The sequence below is a fragment of the Apium graveolens genome, chromosome 2, assembly GCF_009905375.1.
Source record: "Apium graveolens cultivar Ventura chromosome 2, ASM990537v1, whole genome shotgun sequence".
NCBI lineage: Eukaryota > Viridiplantae > Streptophyta > Magnoliopsida > Apiales > Apiaceae > Apium > Apium graveolens.
In genome coordinates, this window is record NC_133648.1 from 318845483 (window position 1) to 318861537 (window position 16055).

Consider the following 16055-nt stretch of genomic DNA (forward strand, 5'->3'; position numbering starts at 1 on the left):
AAAATATTTTATTCTACGAAATATGTTGAGTTTGCAGAACATTTATACATATGTTACTTATTTATTTATTTTTGTCACATACATTTTACTTATTAAATTTAAAGGATCTTCGATAATTTTAATGAATTAATGATATTCTAGAAAATATAAATCATATATTTTATAATGTTTTGATTGCATAATATATGTGTTCTCCCACTTTTCCCACATATAAGTTGATATTAAATTTTGATCAAATAAATTTAAAAAATATTCTATTTAAATTTATATATATAAATGAAAAAGGGAAAATAAAATAGAAACGGGGTTTAACAAATAATTGACCTGGAAATTTGTAAAACCTTGGCTTAGGTTGTGTAACTTTGTAACATCCTATGTACTTGTAAGAACCAGAACACCCCCTTGTACTTTCTTGTTCCCGAAGTTAAAGCGCGGCTTTAATACAAGAATATACACACAGCACACAAATACATATACATCTTCTGAGGTACAATATACATGGTAAGATTCTTTAATTGATTTGAATTTTTATTTTTGCATTTTATTTTGTTCTTGATATGTTTAATTTGAATTAGGGTTTATTTGGGTGTTTTTGTTTGTTTTTTATTAATCTTTATTTTGATTTTGAGTTGGGTTTTTTTAGATGTTCTTGTATTATGTTGTTCTTGGACATAATTTAGTAAAGATCGGATTTTTATGTAATTTGATTTGTTATTTCTTCTTGTGATTGATAATATAGTTGATTAGAGAAGATATTTACCTTGATATTAAGTTATGAAATGATTAGCTTTCGAGATCAGGAATGAAAGAATTAATTATGTTCCGTAGCTATGTGAGAATTTGGTTAAAGCTTGCTCTTTTGTGTATCTGATGTTGAGGTTAGCAAGTAAATGTATTGAATTGTCTGAAATTTTTGATTGTTTTAAAGATGGGATTTTTAATATGTGCAGCTAAACGGTTTACTCAAATATGTAATTTTGCATTTGAATTTTGTTCTTGCTATGTTTATTTGAATTAGCGTTTGTTTGGGTTTTTTAATTAATCTTTATGTTGATTTTGAGTTGGGTTTTGTTAGATGTTTGTTTATTGTGTTGTTCTTGGACATAATTCAGTAAAGATTGGATTTTTATGTATTTTGGTTTGTTATTTCTTTTAGTGATGGATTATGTATCTGATTAGAGAAGGTTTACATCTTGATTCTAGTTGAGAAATGATTAGAGGTTGTGATTAGGGATGAAAGAATTAATTGGGTTCTGTAGCTACATGAAAATTTGGTTAAAGCTTGCTCTTTTGTATTTCTGATGTTGAGGTCAGCAGATAAATGTAATAACTTGTCTGAATTTTTTGTTTGTTTTTGAAGATGGGATTTTAATATGTGTCACTAAACGGTTTACTCAAATATGTGATTTGGCGATTATGTTGAATATGAGCTAGTAGAATGTCTTTAAAAAATTTAGTATAGGGAAGCTTTTGGCTTGAAATGTGATGCATTCCTCTTCATATTTGCTCATTACAAATGGCTTTAACTACAATCACTGCGAAGAAGAGAAGACTGAGCTGCACATAAACTTGATGAAGCCACTTCTTGACGCCTTGGCACAAGCTTATCAATAAAGGAATCAACTTTTTAGTTCTTTTTGCATAAAACTTCTTTGGAGGGCGCATTAAATATCTACAGAAATGACTAACTTTGGGTTATTTTTATAATTACTTACCATTGCATCATCTAAGTTCTTTTTAAACATTATATATCATGTTTGTTTACGCATCACGGTCTCAGATATGCGACAAATGGACAGAAACATAAAATCAACTTTTCATAGAGCATCTTATGTACTTATGTTTGTTTTGTGCACCATTACTATTTTTTGAAAATCTTGTTCTTGATCTAAAACTTGCATCAGGCTACACCATTGGTAGCAGGTCTTGCAGTTGCCACTGTTGCGTATGCTGGAAAATACAGCATTCAGGCGTGGAATGCTTTTAAAGCAAGACCGCCCACAGTTAGAATGCGCAAATTTTATGAGGGAGGTTTCCAGCCTACAATGACAAGAAGAGAAGCTGCTCTTATCTTAGGAGTCAGGTACCCTCATAATATTTTAGCTGTCTTCTTCGATTTGATGTATGGAAAACTAGAACATGGTGTTACCGTGTTCCAGTGTTTTATCATATATGTTTGAATTTGGGAGGCAGAAGAATCATAGATATAGATATCTACATATTTTCTGACGCTAAACTTTGAATTTTGGAAATTGAACATAAGTTTTGTAAATGTAACATGAACCTTCTTTTTCTATCAAGTTACTTCAAATTTAACATGGTTAATTTAACGGCAATTTTGCTTATCAGAACAATCAACTACTCATATGGTATTGTTGGACACGGATATGAGGTCAAAGTTTAGTCCTTTTATCTTGTATATCCTGCGTAACTCGAATTATTTTGTAAATCATGCGTAATCCGAAGCAAGTTTTAGTTCAAGTGTGAGATTAAGTTAAGTTGTCAGCCAGTCAAGAGCCAATACTTCAAAGTAAAAGGCAGAATCAATTGTTAGAGCTTTATGTTCTCTAGATCAAAAATGACTATTTTCTGATGGTTTATGAAAAGAAAAAATATAGTTCATGTGTATATGTTAGATTGTCTAGTATATCATTAGGCTTGCTTATTGGATTGCGCGGTAAAACTCTTTTTCAGAAGTAGTTGAACACCACCATTTTTTATGGACAAAGTGTTGTCTTGTTCATCTTTCAATACATGTGGACCTGAATTCTGTTCGGTAGGTTAGTGTCTTTCAATCCTCTGGGTAATCCAAATGTCATCTAAGTTAGTAAGTCAAATTTTAACTCTGGACGGTTTAGGTGGAGAAGTTGTGCCCTGTCAGTTCAGTTGTAGCATCCTTTGAATATTGAAATAAGATCCGCAAATGTGGATAAGAGAATCGGAAGCTGATACCTTGATATTGTTACAGTTACTGGTAGATTGATAATCTTTGTCTATGTATCATAACAAAAGATAGTCATGTACAGGACTTTCTAATGTACTTTGGAGGCCCAGTTCAGAAACGAAAGAAATTTCCCCCAACTTTTTTGTAATAACTATATTATTTTTAATGTAAACAATTTGGTCTAAATAAAAGTTACGTTAACAACATAAAGAAAACATTATGTATATGCGTATTACTATATTTAGGCTTTCTTAAAAGTATTTAATGTGGGTCAGAAATTTACAAATATATATATTAGTATAACAAATCTGCCAAAATTTTGGATCCCTCTAAATTGGTGCCCTGTACAATTGCTCTACTTGCACATGTGGAAAGCCGGCACTGGTCATGTAGAACAAACAAGTGTTTCTAATATTTTTCCAGTATTCGATTCTTAAATACTTTAGCATTTCATCTTTCCCCTTGTCATATATTCTTATTTTGCTCCTTTTATTAGAGGACTTAATTATAATATTCTATGGTTGAACCGACAGAGAAAGTACTGCACTGGAAAAGGTCAGGGAAGCTCATAGAAGGGTGATGGTTGCAAATCATCCCGATGCAGGTGGTAGCCATTATCTTGCTTCTAAAATCAATGAAGCAAAAGATATGATGCTTAGAAAAACCAAGGGCGGTGGATCTGCATTTTGATGCCGGGAAGGGTGCATTAGATTATTCGGGCTTGTGTGCTGTGAAATATTATTGAAATTCTTTTTCGGGAAAAAGCTGAGTTCCAAGAGTCAGAGAGGCTGTTTAAGTCGAAGAAAATTGGCTTGAGTTGCAACAATTCGTACGGATAGTATAAAAGAAGTTCTACTTATATTTATTTTTTGAATATTCCGGAAAAAATCCTTTGGAACCCTTTTACTGTATCAACCTAAGAAGCACATTTGTTTTTTGGCTTCGGTACAAAGGGAGTGTACTCTTCTAATTACAATTATTTGCTAGCGATTTATGAATAATATATTCATTAAAGAGTTAAAAGTTATAGTTTGAGCCGCCCGACTCGAACTCGTTTAAGTTGGCTCGACTCGGCTCGTTTAGTTAAACGAGATTAAACGAACCGAGTTCGGGAAGAGGTTCAGGTTCGTTTAATTACTCGAGCCGGTTCTATTCAACTCGTGAAATTAAACGAGCCGAGTTCGGGTAGAGTTTTAGGTTCGATTAAGTGTAAAATTAAATAATTAAATGAGCCGTGTCGATTTGACTCGTGAAATTAAACGAGTCGAGTTTGGGTAGAGGTTTAGGCTCGTTTAACTAAACGAGCCGGCTCGACTCGATTAATCTCGGCTCCAATTATGTCCGGATCGCTCGGCCCGAATTACAGCCCTAATTACATCCGTGCGATTTTAGCTCGATTAATCGGACTGAGTTATGCTGAAGGATGTAACTTATTAACTAAATGGATGTTTTGATCATGAAATTTCAATCTAGTTAACATTAATGCAAATGAGGTTTCGGTTAAGAAATTCAAAAAAAAATCTATCATGGAACACCAACTTAAAGGGACTTTTACACGAATTTTATCCGAACAATTTTCTAATATGTAACACAATACAAAGGTAAAAAGGGTATTTACAGGATATTTACATGACGGAAACACATTACTGTAAAAAAAATTGCAAAGGTAAGGGAGAAGTTAACACAATATGGACACAATATTTTTTAGTATACGAAGTTGAATCCATCATTATTTGGTGAGAAAAAGGAGTTCTATTTATATAATTCCCGAAATAAATATATTTTAAAAATAGCAAATTCTCTTTCCAATTTTAACTTATCAGCCCAAAAAGCCCATTGTATATTTATCAGGCCCATTAAATATTTATCTATTACTTGCAAAATGGACCTATTTAAGCCCAAGAAGTTTCACAACCCACCTCTCTTCTCCTATATACCTTGCGTTAGGGTTTTCGTTCTGCGGCTGCATCTTCAATAACCCTAATCTCTCTCTCTCTCTCTCTCTCTCTCCCTCATCTCTCTCGCTGAATCATGGGGTAAGCGCATCTTCTCCTATACATGTTTTACATACATATATTTGTTTGTATTTACACACTGTTTCTATCTATTGCTCAAATGTCACTTTAATTGTTAATTTATATGTTAATTATGTTTATGTGTTTGTGTGTTAATTGATGTTTAATTTGCGTCATAATGATTTGTAGATCACTTGATGTAATTCTTATAGAATTGGATTAATTATCAGCTGTAATTGAATGTTTAGTTTTTTTAATTTTAGATTAATTTGTAATGTAAGTTTTATTGGAAGTTCAGCTGAAAATTTGGAACCCGCATTTCGTAACAGTTCTTTAAGAAATAAAATTACTGAACTAATATTCTGATTTTTGCAATGGGATAGAATGTTGTTGGACTAAATTATTGTGTTTATGATGAATGGTTAAGATGGCAATTAAGTTACCTGTTCCGTTTATTTGTTCTTGTATATATATTGTTTGAGTTTCACCGTTTTGATGGAAAATGTGGATATTATTTATTGTTTTATTTCACTTCGATGTTACAAATGTATCGTTGATATATTGATAGAGTATAAGGAATTAAGGATGCAAGTTAAGAACACAAATGATCATTGTTGTTGGACTTTGCACGTTTTTTTGACCGTGTTGCATTATTTTTGTAAGTAGATTTTAAAATACTTATTCGGGATCATGATAGTGACAAGTATTGATAGAGTATTAGTATGCAAGATAAGAACACACTTGATCATAGTTGTTGGACTTTGCATGTGTTTTTTTGGCCATGTTGCTTTAGTTCAGTAAGTATTGATACTTATTTGGGGTAATGATAGTTACAAGTGTTGTGTTACAGGAAGACAAGAGGAATGGGAGCTGGGCGCAAGCTCAAGTCCCACCGTAGAAGACAAAGATGGGCTGATAAGTCATATAAGAAGTCCCATCTTGGTAACGAATGGAAGAAGCCATTTGCTGGTTCTTCTCATGCTAAGGGCATTGTCCTTGAGAAAATGTGAGGATTATTCTGCGAAGAATTCTGTTATTATGTTATTATGTATTATAATAATTATTCTGATACACTACAATTGATGTATACAGTGGAATAGAAGCCAAACAGCCCAATTCTGCTATCAGAAAGTGTGCCAGAGTTCAACTCATTAAGAACGGAAAGAAGATTGCTGCCTTTGTCCCCAATGACGGTTGCTTAAACTACATTGAAGAAAATGTATGTATCCACAGGCCCTCCTAGAATCTAGTTGCTTGCTTGTCTTACCCCTAACCTTGTTTTCAAACTTCAATATACAGGACGAAGTGCTTATTGCTGGATTCGGACGTAAAGGTCATGCTGTTGGAGATATTCCCGGAGTTAGGTTCAAGGTTGTGAAGGTTTCTGGTGTTTCCCTTTTGGCTCTCTTTAAGGAGAAGAAAGAGAAACCAAGGTCTTAATTTGGCCAAGGAGTTCATCTTCTACTTGTACGGCAGTCTATTGGTTGTTTTATCAAAGTACCAGACAATGTACCTGTTTTAAGTGAATTTTTTAGTCATCTATTTATTTTCCTAGTGATTGAGCTACAATTTTGGTTACTAATATAATACATTTGATTCTAGCTTTATGTTGTTTTGCATCTTTGGACCATTAGTACTTTGTCACTTGCATTACAGTCCAACCCCCTTAGCTCGTATGAGTACGGCTGTTCGGGATCTTTTAAAAAAGGCGGAGGTTTTTAAGGGGTGATCTCGTAGTTCTTGGTCTGTGAAGAGTTAGAAATATCAACTTACCTTCTGGTTATTAGTTTTTGCCAATGTTCTAGTTTTAGGTGGATATTTTCTTACATCTGTAGATATTTACAATTGTTATGAATTAGATAGTTAGATACAGTTCTGATTAAGGTAGAAAATGGATGGTAACTTTTAACTACATGGTGTATATAGGAAGGAGTGTTAGCATAATCGGATTCTTCTGGTGTTGCTTTGTTAGCTATGGTATTGGCCTCCCAAAAAAGCTCAAGTTCTTCGATGACATTAGGACAAATTTTACAATTATGTCATTTTGAGCTGCAATCAAAGCCTAGATCATTATATCTGGTCACTATGAATATCGAATCGATTGTCTGAAAAGAGGTGTGCAGCAAGGGTGGTTCGGACAGCTAGTGGTGGATATGGTGATTGTTTCCTAGCTCTGAAGATTGCTGAGACGTTTAATCTTGGAAATACTCTTGAAGAATGTGAACTTTTTTTTGAGGGTTTGCATAATGTGAACTTAATATTGTGTAGTTTGAGTTTAACTTTTCAAGTGAGCTACTAGAAGATCCAATTACAGTTAAACCTCGATGAGTTAATAATCGATAAAGTAATAACCTCGTTAAAATAATATTTTTCTCCGTACCTAACATAATGGATATAGTGTATTTTTACTTCCGGTAAAGTAATAAACTTGCTAAAATAATATACCTAACATAATGGAAATAGTGTATTTTTACTTCCGGTAAAATAATAAATTTGCTAAAATAATATTTTTTTTTTAGTCTCGACTAGGGTTTAACTGTAAGCACTTCAGCAAAGGAAAACTGTATGCCGTGCACTTTTGCGACTACTGGTAGTAAATGTTCCTGGTGTAATACTAGTAAAGGAACCACCTGAATCTTGATTGAATCGTCCGAGTTAACCGATTTTTAGAATACTGATTATAGCACACTGGTTTGTGAGTGTGCACAGCGAAATACATGATTTTGGTCTTCCTCAGTGAAATATTTCTATTTCAACTTTTAATATTTAAATAGCTTGCAAGTTAAATTTACTTGAAAAGTGTAAGCTCACACTATCTATTTGTCCAGATTAAGTTTTATCTCTAAGTTAAATGTACAATTGTTCCTTTTAAATTAATATTCAGACCGAGGCAAAATTAAAAATAAAATCACTTGCACTAGCTGTGGCGTGTTTCGCACTTTCAGGTTTTCCAAATTTCACATCCTCGGTTTTGAGACGACAGTCTGATCCATCCTTTTCATGGTGAACTTCTGGAGAAACACCAGGAACACAATCTTGAGATTGTTTCCGAGAAGCGGAGTTCAAACCTTCAAGCTCAATGTTTGTACTAGCCACTTCAGACTGTTGCCTACCAGTTGTGTTGTTTGAACGCTTCACCTCAGAAGATATGAAGGGACTTAATGCACTCCTACGAGCAATGTGGCCATTCATAGAAGCCCTTGATGGTTCTTGAGATAATTTTGGAGAAGCGAATTTCAAAGTATCCAGCGCCGTGTTTGAACCTGCTGCTGCCTTTCTTCCAGTTGGAATCTTTTCTTCAGCTTTCTTCAAGCTCCCATCTGGGCTACGGAAAGCAGCTCCGATTTTCGGCAAACCAGTTGGTAAACACGATTGAGATTGCCGACAACCACTGGGAGTACGAACTACAGATTTGGCCTGCATAACATGAAAAACAGGTTAGCTTAATTGTGCAAGAAACCTTCCTCCAGACGGATGTTCTGCCATATAAAGATGAACTTCTATGATTTTGTGAAAGCAGTGTTTAGGTCAGAAGCTAAGCTTAAAAATGAAAAAAAAATTCTATGTTTCTTCAGTTAAAACTCTAGTAAATGATCAATAAATATTTTCAGTACTGCTCTAGAATACATAAAGCCAAGTAAACTTACTCCATCAAAGAACCCTATTTTAGGAGATGGCATCCGAAGCCCTGAGGGTTTTGCCAAAGCAGATCGAGAAGGCACACTGCTTTGCCCAGGAGTTCTCTTTGCATCCTGAGGTATCACTGGTTCATTACACTGGTGCATATTCCCATCTGACATATTTCCATTTAACTGGACATCAGAACTCAGAATAGAAGGGGTATCACTGTCCATGGATCTGTAGGTATCAAAGCTCGTCCTTGTAGAAAACCTTTTATCATCAGTGGAGCACAGAGTGTTGGTATCAATGCTTGTCCTTGACGTAAGCCTTTGATTAGCTGTAGAGGTTGATGACGATACCGAAGACCATTCACTTATAGAACTTGAAGGTGATATGCTAGAAGAGATCTTAGACGACATCAAGGAAGAGGGTGGACCAGATGTACCAGTTGGCTTTTTCCTTAATGGAACCTTTGGAGAAGCTTTAGGTATTGAAGATGAAGCTTTGGTAACAGGTTTGACTTCCGTTTTTGTTCTTAGAGAAGTCGATGGAAATTTGTGAACCTTTTTGGTAAAAGTACTGTTACAACCGTTGTTACTCGAGGAAGAAAAACTTCTTATCTCCTTAGAAGAAGCACCAGAAGAAACCGAGCTAGATGCTTCTGAAACTGAGGCAGGCTTAGGCACACTCCTCCGGGGACCAGACAACCCTGCTGCTTTGGGAACTTGTGTTCCTTTAATTCCAACTGTCACTTTTATTCAGTTCATGTCAGCACCTAATAATATCACAGTAATACATTCACTATGTTGAGAGCCAGATATACCTTTTGAGTTACTAGTTTCAATTCTAGTACCATTGACACCCAAAGAAGCCCTTTTGGTTGTAATTGCCGGCATAGTCCCCGGCTTGGTGCTGATCTTCGGTGCTTGAGAAAGTGATGATGCAGAGTTACCATTTCGCTGAGCAGGCTAAATTAGACCAAAAGATGACAATTTTGTTAGTAGAAGCCAAAAAATAACTTGCGGATTTCCTGATGCCACAACAAAAGAAAATAAAAATAAAAGCCTCTTTCAATAGTAGAAATTGGGAGCAGCACAGTTCCATGTCAAGTGACAGTTATAGCCTCAAACTTGAAGCTCCAATCTATATCATATAGATATGTGCCTGATCTGAATGGAATAATTGACTTATTCTACGGCTTGCCATATTCCCTTTGCCATAAGATAAGGCATTCTATTTTTTTTAACGACCACAGGTTCTAAATATACCTGTGTAGCTAGTGGAAAACTAGATTCCTTCTTCAAATTCCTTCCAGATCCTTGCATTCCACCAGATTGTGTCATCGAAGTCCTGTTTGTGGCAATCTGAAAGTTTGAAAGCAAATAACTTTAGTCTCCTCAGCTGAAATGCATATGGCACCTTCTACTGATGTAACTGAACTTACCCTATTTCGCGAAGTGACGTCCACTTTTTTTACAGCTGTAAACAAAGCAGTACATTAATATCATTCACAGGAACTGCAACATAAATATAATTTGAAATATTCCTAGATAATCCAACAATTTTTTTAGAACTGATCCACCTTAACCTAAATGAACATAAGGAGTAATTTAAAATTTTAATAACAAATTGCAAATTTAGGCAGAAATTTTATGATCAATCAGTATACCTGGTAAACAATGAACTTCTACTCTACCGACTACCAGCATGAAACTTCAATTAACAATGCCACACACAGGTTACTACACATCAAAATTGATCCATACAAATATAAACTTTCCCTCCTAAACAATAATTCAGTACTTACTATTTAATGGCAGTATGTCATAATTAATAAACACACAACCAAAAGTATTCCTTGCAAATGGCTGCTTATCTTTTGGTTAAATGTACAGTACTAAATGTATGCTAAAAACAAGTGTACAAGTCATGAGAAAATAAACTCCCGAAGCTCAGTTATATGATATATCTTGACGGTAATATGTAATTCCTCCGGGCAGAGTGAGTAATGCAGACTTTAACTTCAATGGACGTTATAGTTCAGAATATAAATTACAAGTTCTAAAAAAAATCTTTAGCAAATTCAAGTTTTAAACTTTGATTCAAGCCAAATCTATATATTATAAATTGCTGGATAACCCTTTCCTAAGGTTTGGTATCCATATTTTGGTTCGGATATGATTTTTAACTTTAATTTGACCCAGTGGACTATCCATTTTTAGGTTTGGTATCCATATTAGGTTCATAAATGATCCATGTACTTATTATGACTCATTTTAATTATTATGACTCATTTTAATTATAGAAACTTTACAATACAATTTTAAATATGAATTGTGTTATTTATGGTAAGTTTTTTTTTGAAAACCACTTATGGTAAGTTTTTAATAGAAATTTGAAGTAAAGTTTAAATTTTAACAGATATATTTATAGAAATTATCTCATAAATATATAATATAAAAATAACATATGTAACGGAAGTAGTTCTTAAATAAATTTATCATAATATGTAGATGTAATACACTTATTATATAGATAATTTAATCTTTCATAATCATATTATTCAATTTAAATTATAAATGTATTTATTTATTTTATTAAATAATTTTTGAGCTCACCGTGTGCAAAGCACGGGCTATAAACTAGTAAACATTATAAATAGTTTGTTGTATGTATTCTAGGTGATTTTCAGAGGATGTCATTGGGGTAAATAATAAAGCATACAAAGATTACAGAAACATAGAAAATTGATATCAGTGAATCTGGATCTTGTAAATTTTATAAGAGGCAGGCCAGGAATTTTTTGATGGTTGCGATGGTAATGGTTGTGTAATTTGTCAAAAAATCAGCTCTGAACCCAACAAACTAACATAGGTATCAACAATATGTGATGCTAAGCGGAGGTAAAGCTATCCAGAAAATAAGTAGTTTCCTTAAATAAAATTAGACTCCCCTAAGTTACTTTGCATAAACATATATAAATTCATGCCAAAAGATAATATTGACAGACAGTTACTTACAAGAACCAAGTGGTTTATCTGTATCCTTTGCTGCTGCCTTGCGGTTTGAATTTGATATGCCAGATGCCATACTAGATTTCTGGATTGAAGCTCTAATGTCCTCGAACAAATCAGCCTCGAGGCTTTTAAGTGTCAAATTCTCACTTAGTAATGTTGAGATTGACTCGGTAGATCTGCCTATATCTTCATCAATCCCAGGTAAAATATGTTTTTTACCCTTCTCAGCTCCATCAATCATGGTTGATATATCCTCAGCATCCAAAAAACCTAATTTGATCGAGAAACTCTTATAACTAAATGCTCAAACAACCACATTAAAGGAATACAAATGAAAATACATAAATACACAGTTTTGAAATCAAATGAAACCTGGACTCTCGAAGAAGGCACTGTCCCATGCCAAACTCTTGCGCAGATTATACTTGCTAGTTTTCTTCGAGCTTGGAGGTACTTCTGTTTTGAAAAGCTGTGGCAATTGTTCACCGAACCCATTACTAAGATCATTTCCATCTACTCCATTTGCACCTAAATCTCCTGTTTGCTCAATTATATTAGGCTCATTAGTAGCATCGAAATTTTTAAAGAAACTACTAAGATACTCTAAAAATATTAAATTCATCGTAATCCAACAACATACATTTGAAATTAAATGGGCTACATTGGCTATAAAGGTATGTTGAAACACAATTATTCAGAATGCCACAATTAAAACTAAATGAAAAGATTCAACGAAACAACAAATGAATTACTTGTAAAAAGGGTAAACTAAATAAGCTAGGCTACAAAGGTATGCTTGAAACACAATTATTCAGAATGCCACAATTAGAACTAAAAAAGCTCAAACAACCACATTGAAGCAATTACTAAAGTAAATACATAATACGCAGTTTTGAAATCAAAAGAAACCTGAACTCTCCAAGAAGGCACTCTCCCATGCCAAACTCTTGCGCAGATTATACTTACTAGTTTTTTTGGAGCTTGGAGGTTCTGCTGTTCCGAAAAGCTGTGGCAATTGTTCACCGAACCCATTACTAAGATCATTTCCATCTTTTCCATTTGCACCTAAATCTCCTGTTGGCTCAAATCTTTTAGGCTCACAAGTAGCATAGATAATTTGAAGAAAAAAAACTACTTAAATATGCTAAAAATATTAAATAATCCTCGTAATCCAACAACATAAATTTAAAAATTAAATGAGCTACATTGGCTATGAAGGTGTGTTGAAACACAATTATTCAATGACACTGTCGAGTACCCAGCTCATCTAAAACCTTAAAGTGTTGGGGCCTTTCTCTAACACCTTAAGGTTTTAGATGAGCCGGTTACTCAACATAAATGACAATTGAATTACTAATTAACAGAAAGCACGAAATGCATCAAATATTCACGAAAAATCAAAACATTATATATAGAAACTTATAATACACAATTTGATCCGAATAATGTACTAAACAAGTTAACAAACAGTTAAATGAATTAGTGATAAAGATATAAATCAATAGAAAAATATCGTAAAATAAGCGAAGGTAGATTTATTTGATATGACCGATTACAAGAGATCTCAAGTTCGACTTTAATATAATAGTATAGAAATAATCGAATAGCGAAGAGATTGTAACCTGAAGATTGTGGAGGGAGGGTAGAAGAGGAAATGTGATTAGTAATGGAGGTAATAAGAGAATCGTTCTCCGATGAGACATCGATCAAATTGAAGCCCTCGTTCTCTTCCATTGCAACCTAATTAGTCTTTTTGTTGAGAGAGAGAGAGATGGAGAGAGTGAGAGAGAGATGGGAGAGAGAGAGAGAGAGAGAGAGAGAGAGAGAGAGAGAGAGAGATGGAGATGAACTGTTTGCTGGTGTGGGGAGAGAGAGGAACTGTTTGCTGGGTGGAATTTAAATGGGGAGAGCGCTAACGGTCTATATTTCGAACTCATTTTGCTTTTCTTTCTCCCTTTTTTATTAAAAAAAATACGTGGCTCTCAAACGATAGACAGTAGAGTGAGCATTTCTTTGTTCGGGATCGAGAATGAACCGAATTGAACAGAAAGTTCGGTTTCGGTTGCGGGTCTTAATTAATTCGAATTCGGTTTGTTTCTCATTTTTTCTAAAATTTTGGTTTTCGGTTTGTTTCGATTCTTAACAACAGGGGTAAGCGCGGTGCGGGTGGTGCGGTTTTTTCCTCAAACCGCACATGCGGTATTTCCAAACCGCAACCGCACCGCGTACCCTCAAAAAATTCATAAACCACACCACGAAAATGCGGTGCGGTGTGGTGCGGTTCACTGCGGTTTATACTTTACACGTTCAAAAAAATTAAATAAATACAAAACTTAAATTTAATCAAATTTTCAAAAATAGTTTTAGTCGATCAGAATGCAACATCTTAGTTCACTAGTATAAATACTTGGATTTTGGTTTTCCTAGTGAAAAATACAAACAAGAAATTTTGTAGTCTCTTTTTTGTTTGTCAGAAGATCGTGTGGTCTATTTGAATTCCTTAATGAATTTAACATATAATTCTAACTCAATAAGGATGTTATGGCCATATGGTGAAATTCAATTTAACTAAGAACATAAAATGGTTGTTTACGTTACCCGATAGGAATATAAATGTTTATATATATATATATATATATAATATATTAAATATTGTGGTGCGGTGCGGTGCGATTTGAATCGCATTTTAGAAATTTAAAACCACAACCCGCACCGCACCGCACCGCGCGGTTTATTAAAAATTCAAACCGCAACCGCACCACGAAAATTAAAAACCGCATTTTGTGGTGTGGTTTGGTGCGGTGCGGGCGATTTGTGTGGTTTCTGCTCACCCCTACTTAACATCATAGAACCCGAAGAACCGAACAAAACTGAATATATTTTAAATATATTAATATTATATATTTTAATTCTTTATGATATATATATATAATATTATAATAAATTTCAAGGTAAAGATGATGTTATATTACATTATTCATTTTTCTGAGTGTACATGATATTTTTATTTTTATTACTAATATGTATTTATATTGAATTTTAGAAACTAATCCAAGGTAAAATGATATATGCCTAATAAATTATTATTTTTAACTAAATTACCCTTAGTATAATAAAAAATTATCCAATATTAAAAAGGTTAGAATACAAAATAATACACAAAATAAATAAATTTAAAATTATATAGTAATTTGGTTTGGTTCCGATTCGGTTCTTTCACTAGACGGGTCCGGTTCGATTCCTAAAATTTTCTTATTTAGGTTCTCGGTTCCTAAAGTTTCGGTTCGGTTCGGATCCGTTGCTCACCCATATTTATCGTCCTTTTTGTGGGGCTCAGATCTAAAAAGTACTCATTGTGATGCATTATATAATTAATATTATGTCATTATTTTAATATTTATTAATTAAATTTGTAATAAAAAATAAGTATGCCAATACATTCGAATATTTTTTTAATTAAAATAGTTATTTATAATCACTAGCTTAAACCCGTGCCCGTGTGAATATTTTGTCTCGATTCCAATATAGGGCGTGCATCTATAATTCGAGAGTGTGTATATATCACTTCCCATAATAAATACATTGTAATAATTATAGATTTATTGTAAAACTAATATTCCTTCTGCTCCACTCATTTTTTATAAAAAAAATTCTCATAAGATATAGTTTCATAATTTTTTTTACAAAAATTTAAATATTAAATTTTTATTTAGAATGATTTAAAAAAATAATTTAGGAAAATAAATTTTATAATATCCTTAATATGTGTGCGAAGTCTCTGTCCCCAGTGTAAAAAACCTGAAAGACTGAAAAAGCTAAAATAATTTGTTGTTTGACATGATAAGTTGTGGTTATAATTTAGGAGGATAAAATTTATAGGTAGATAAGATGACCGTGTCTAATAGTTTAGCAATCTTGTGTCCGCTAGTTTAGCAATTTAATAGTTTAATAACAAATTTTAATAACCAAAATAAGCATATAAATATATAACCAAATTATATTACATTCCAACAGTTAGAAATCGAATCACCAAAATAAATGTGACCAAAGCACTACCAAAATTTCAACATTTCTTATTCAATATAATACTAGTATATAACTCATTCGATAATCGTATAACCAAATTATATTTCATTCTAACAGTTAGAAATTGAGTTGTCAAAATAAATGCGACCAAAGTACTACCAAATTATATATTATTTGAACGTTTCTTATTCAACATATTACTAGTATATAACTCATTTGATGCACGGTTATTTTAATGAGTGTATATTATAAATTATAATTCTAATATGTTAGCCGTAGTATTCGAATCTTACACCCCTTTATACATTGTAAATTGCGATTCTATGGCATTCGAAATTTCGAACTTTACACCCCCTTATTTAAATTTTTTTTAAGATTATATCTAAAACTTCTCATTAATTTGAGACTCTTAGTTGAGTGACCAGGCGATAA

The 16055-nt window shown here is 33.2% G+C and overlaps 3 protein-coding genes across 5 annotated transcripts; 2 read left to right on the plus strand and 1 right to left on the minus strand.

The window, feature by feature from the left end:
* The first annotated feature begins 338 nt into the window (after positions 1-338).
* Positions 339-3967, plus strand: LOC141708954 (mitochondrial import inner membrane translocase subunit TIM14-1-like). The gene is made up of 3 exons (XM_074512816.1): positions 339-501; positions 1905-2083; positions 3478-3967. Exons 1-3 carry the CDS (start codon positions 499-501, stop codon positions 3632-3634), a joined length of 339 nt encoding a protein of 112 aa, XP_074368917.1. The 5' UTR covers positions 339-498; the 3' UTR covers positions 3635-3967.
* Positions 3968-4845: 878 nt separating this feature from the next.
* Positions 4846-6566, plus strand: LOC141708955 (small ribosomal subunit protein uS12). Its single transcript, XM_074512817.1, has 4 exons — positions 4846-4980; positions 5810-5965; positions 6052-6178; positions 6259-6566. The coding sequence occupies exons 1-4, from the start codon at positions 4976-4978 to the stop codon at positions 6397-6399; spliced, it is 429 nt and encodes a 142-aa protein (XP_074368918.1). The 5' UTR covers positions 4846-4975; the 3' UTR covers positions 6400-6566.
* Positions 6567-7746: 1180 nt separating this feature from the next.
* LOC141708956 (uncharacterized) lies at positions 7747-13485 on the minus strand. 3 transcript variants are annotated; one of them, XM_074512819.1, is made up of 9 exons: positions 13220-13485; positions 12507-12671; positions 11970-12134; positions 11601-11867; positions 10025-10059; positions 9849-9944; positions 9404-9548; positions 8607-9325; positions 7747-8376 (listed from the first exon to the last, which is right to left on the minus strand). In XM_074512819.1, the coding sequence occupies exons 1-9, from the start codon at positions 13329-13331 to the stop codon at positions 7840-7842; spliced, it is 2241 nt and encodes a 746-aa protein (XP_074368920.1). In that variant the 5' UTR covers positions 13332-13485; the 3' UTR covers positions 7747-7839. The 3 variants fall into 3 exon arrangements, with proteins under 3 accessions (XP_074368920.1, XP_074368921.1, XP_074368919.1); XM_074512820.1 differs by having other exon boundaries at positions 8607-9331; positions 12564-12671; positions 13220-13484; XM_074512818.1 differs by having other exon boundaries at positions 8607-9331; positions 13220-13484.
* Between the last annotated feature and the right edge of the window lie 2570 nt (positions 13486-16055).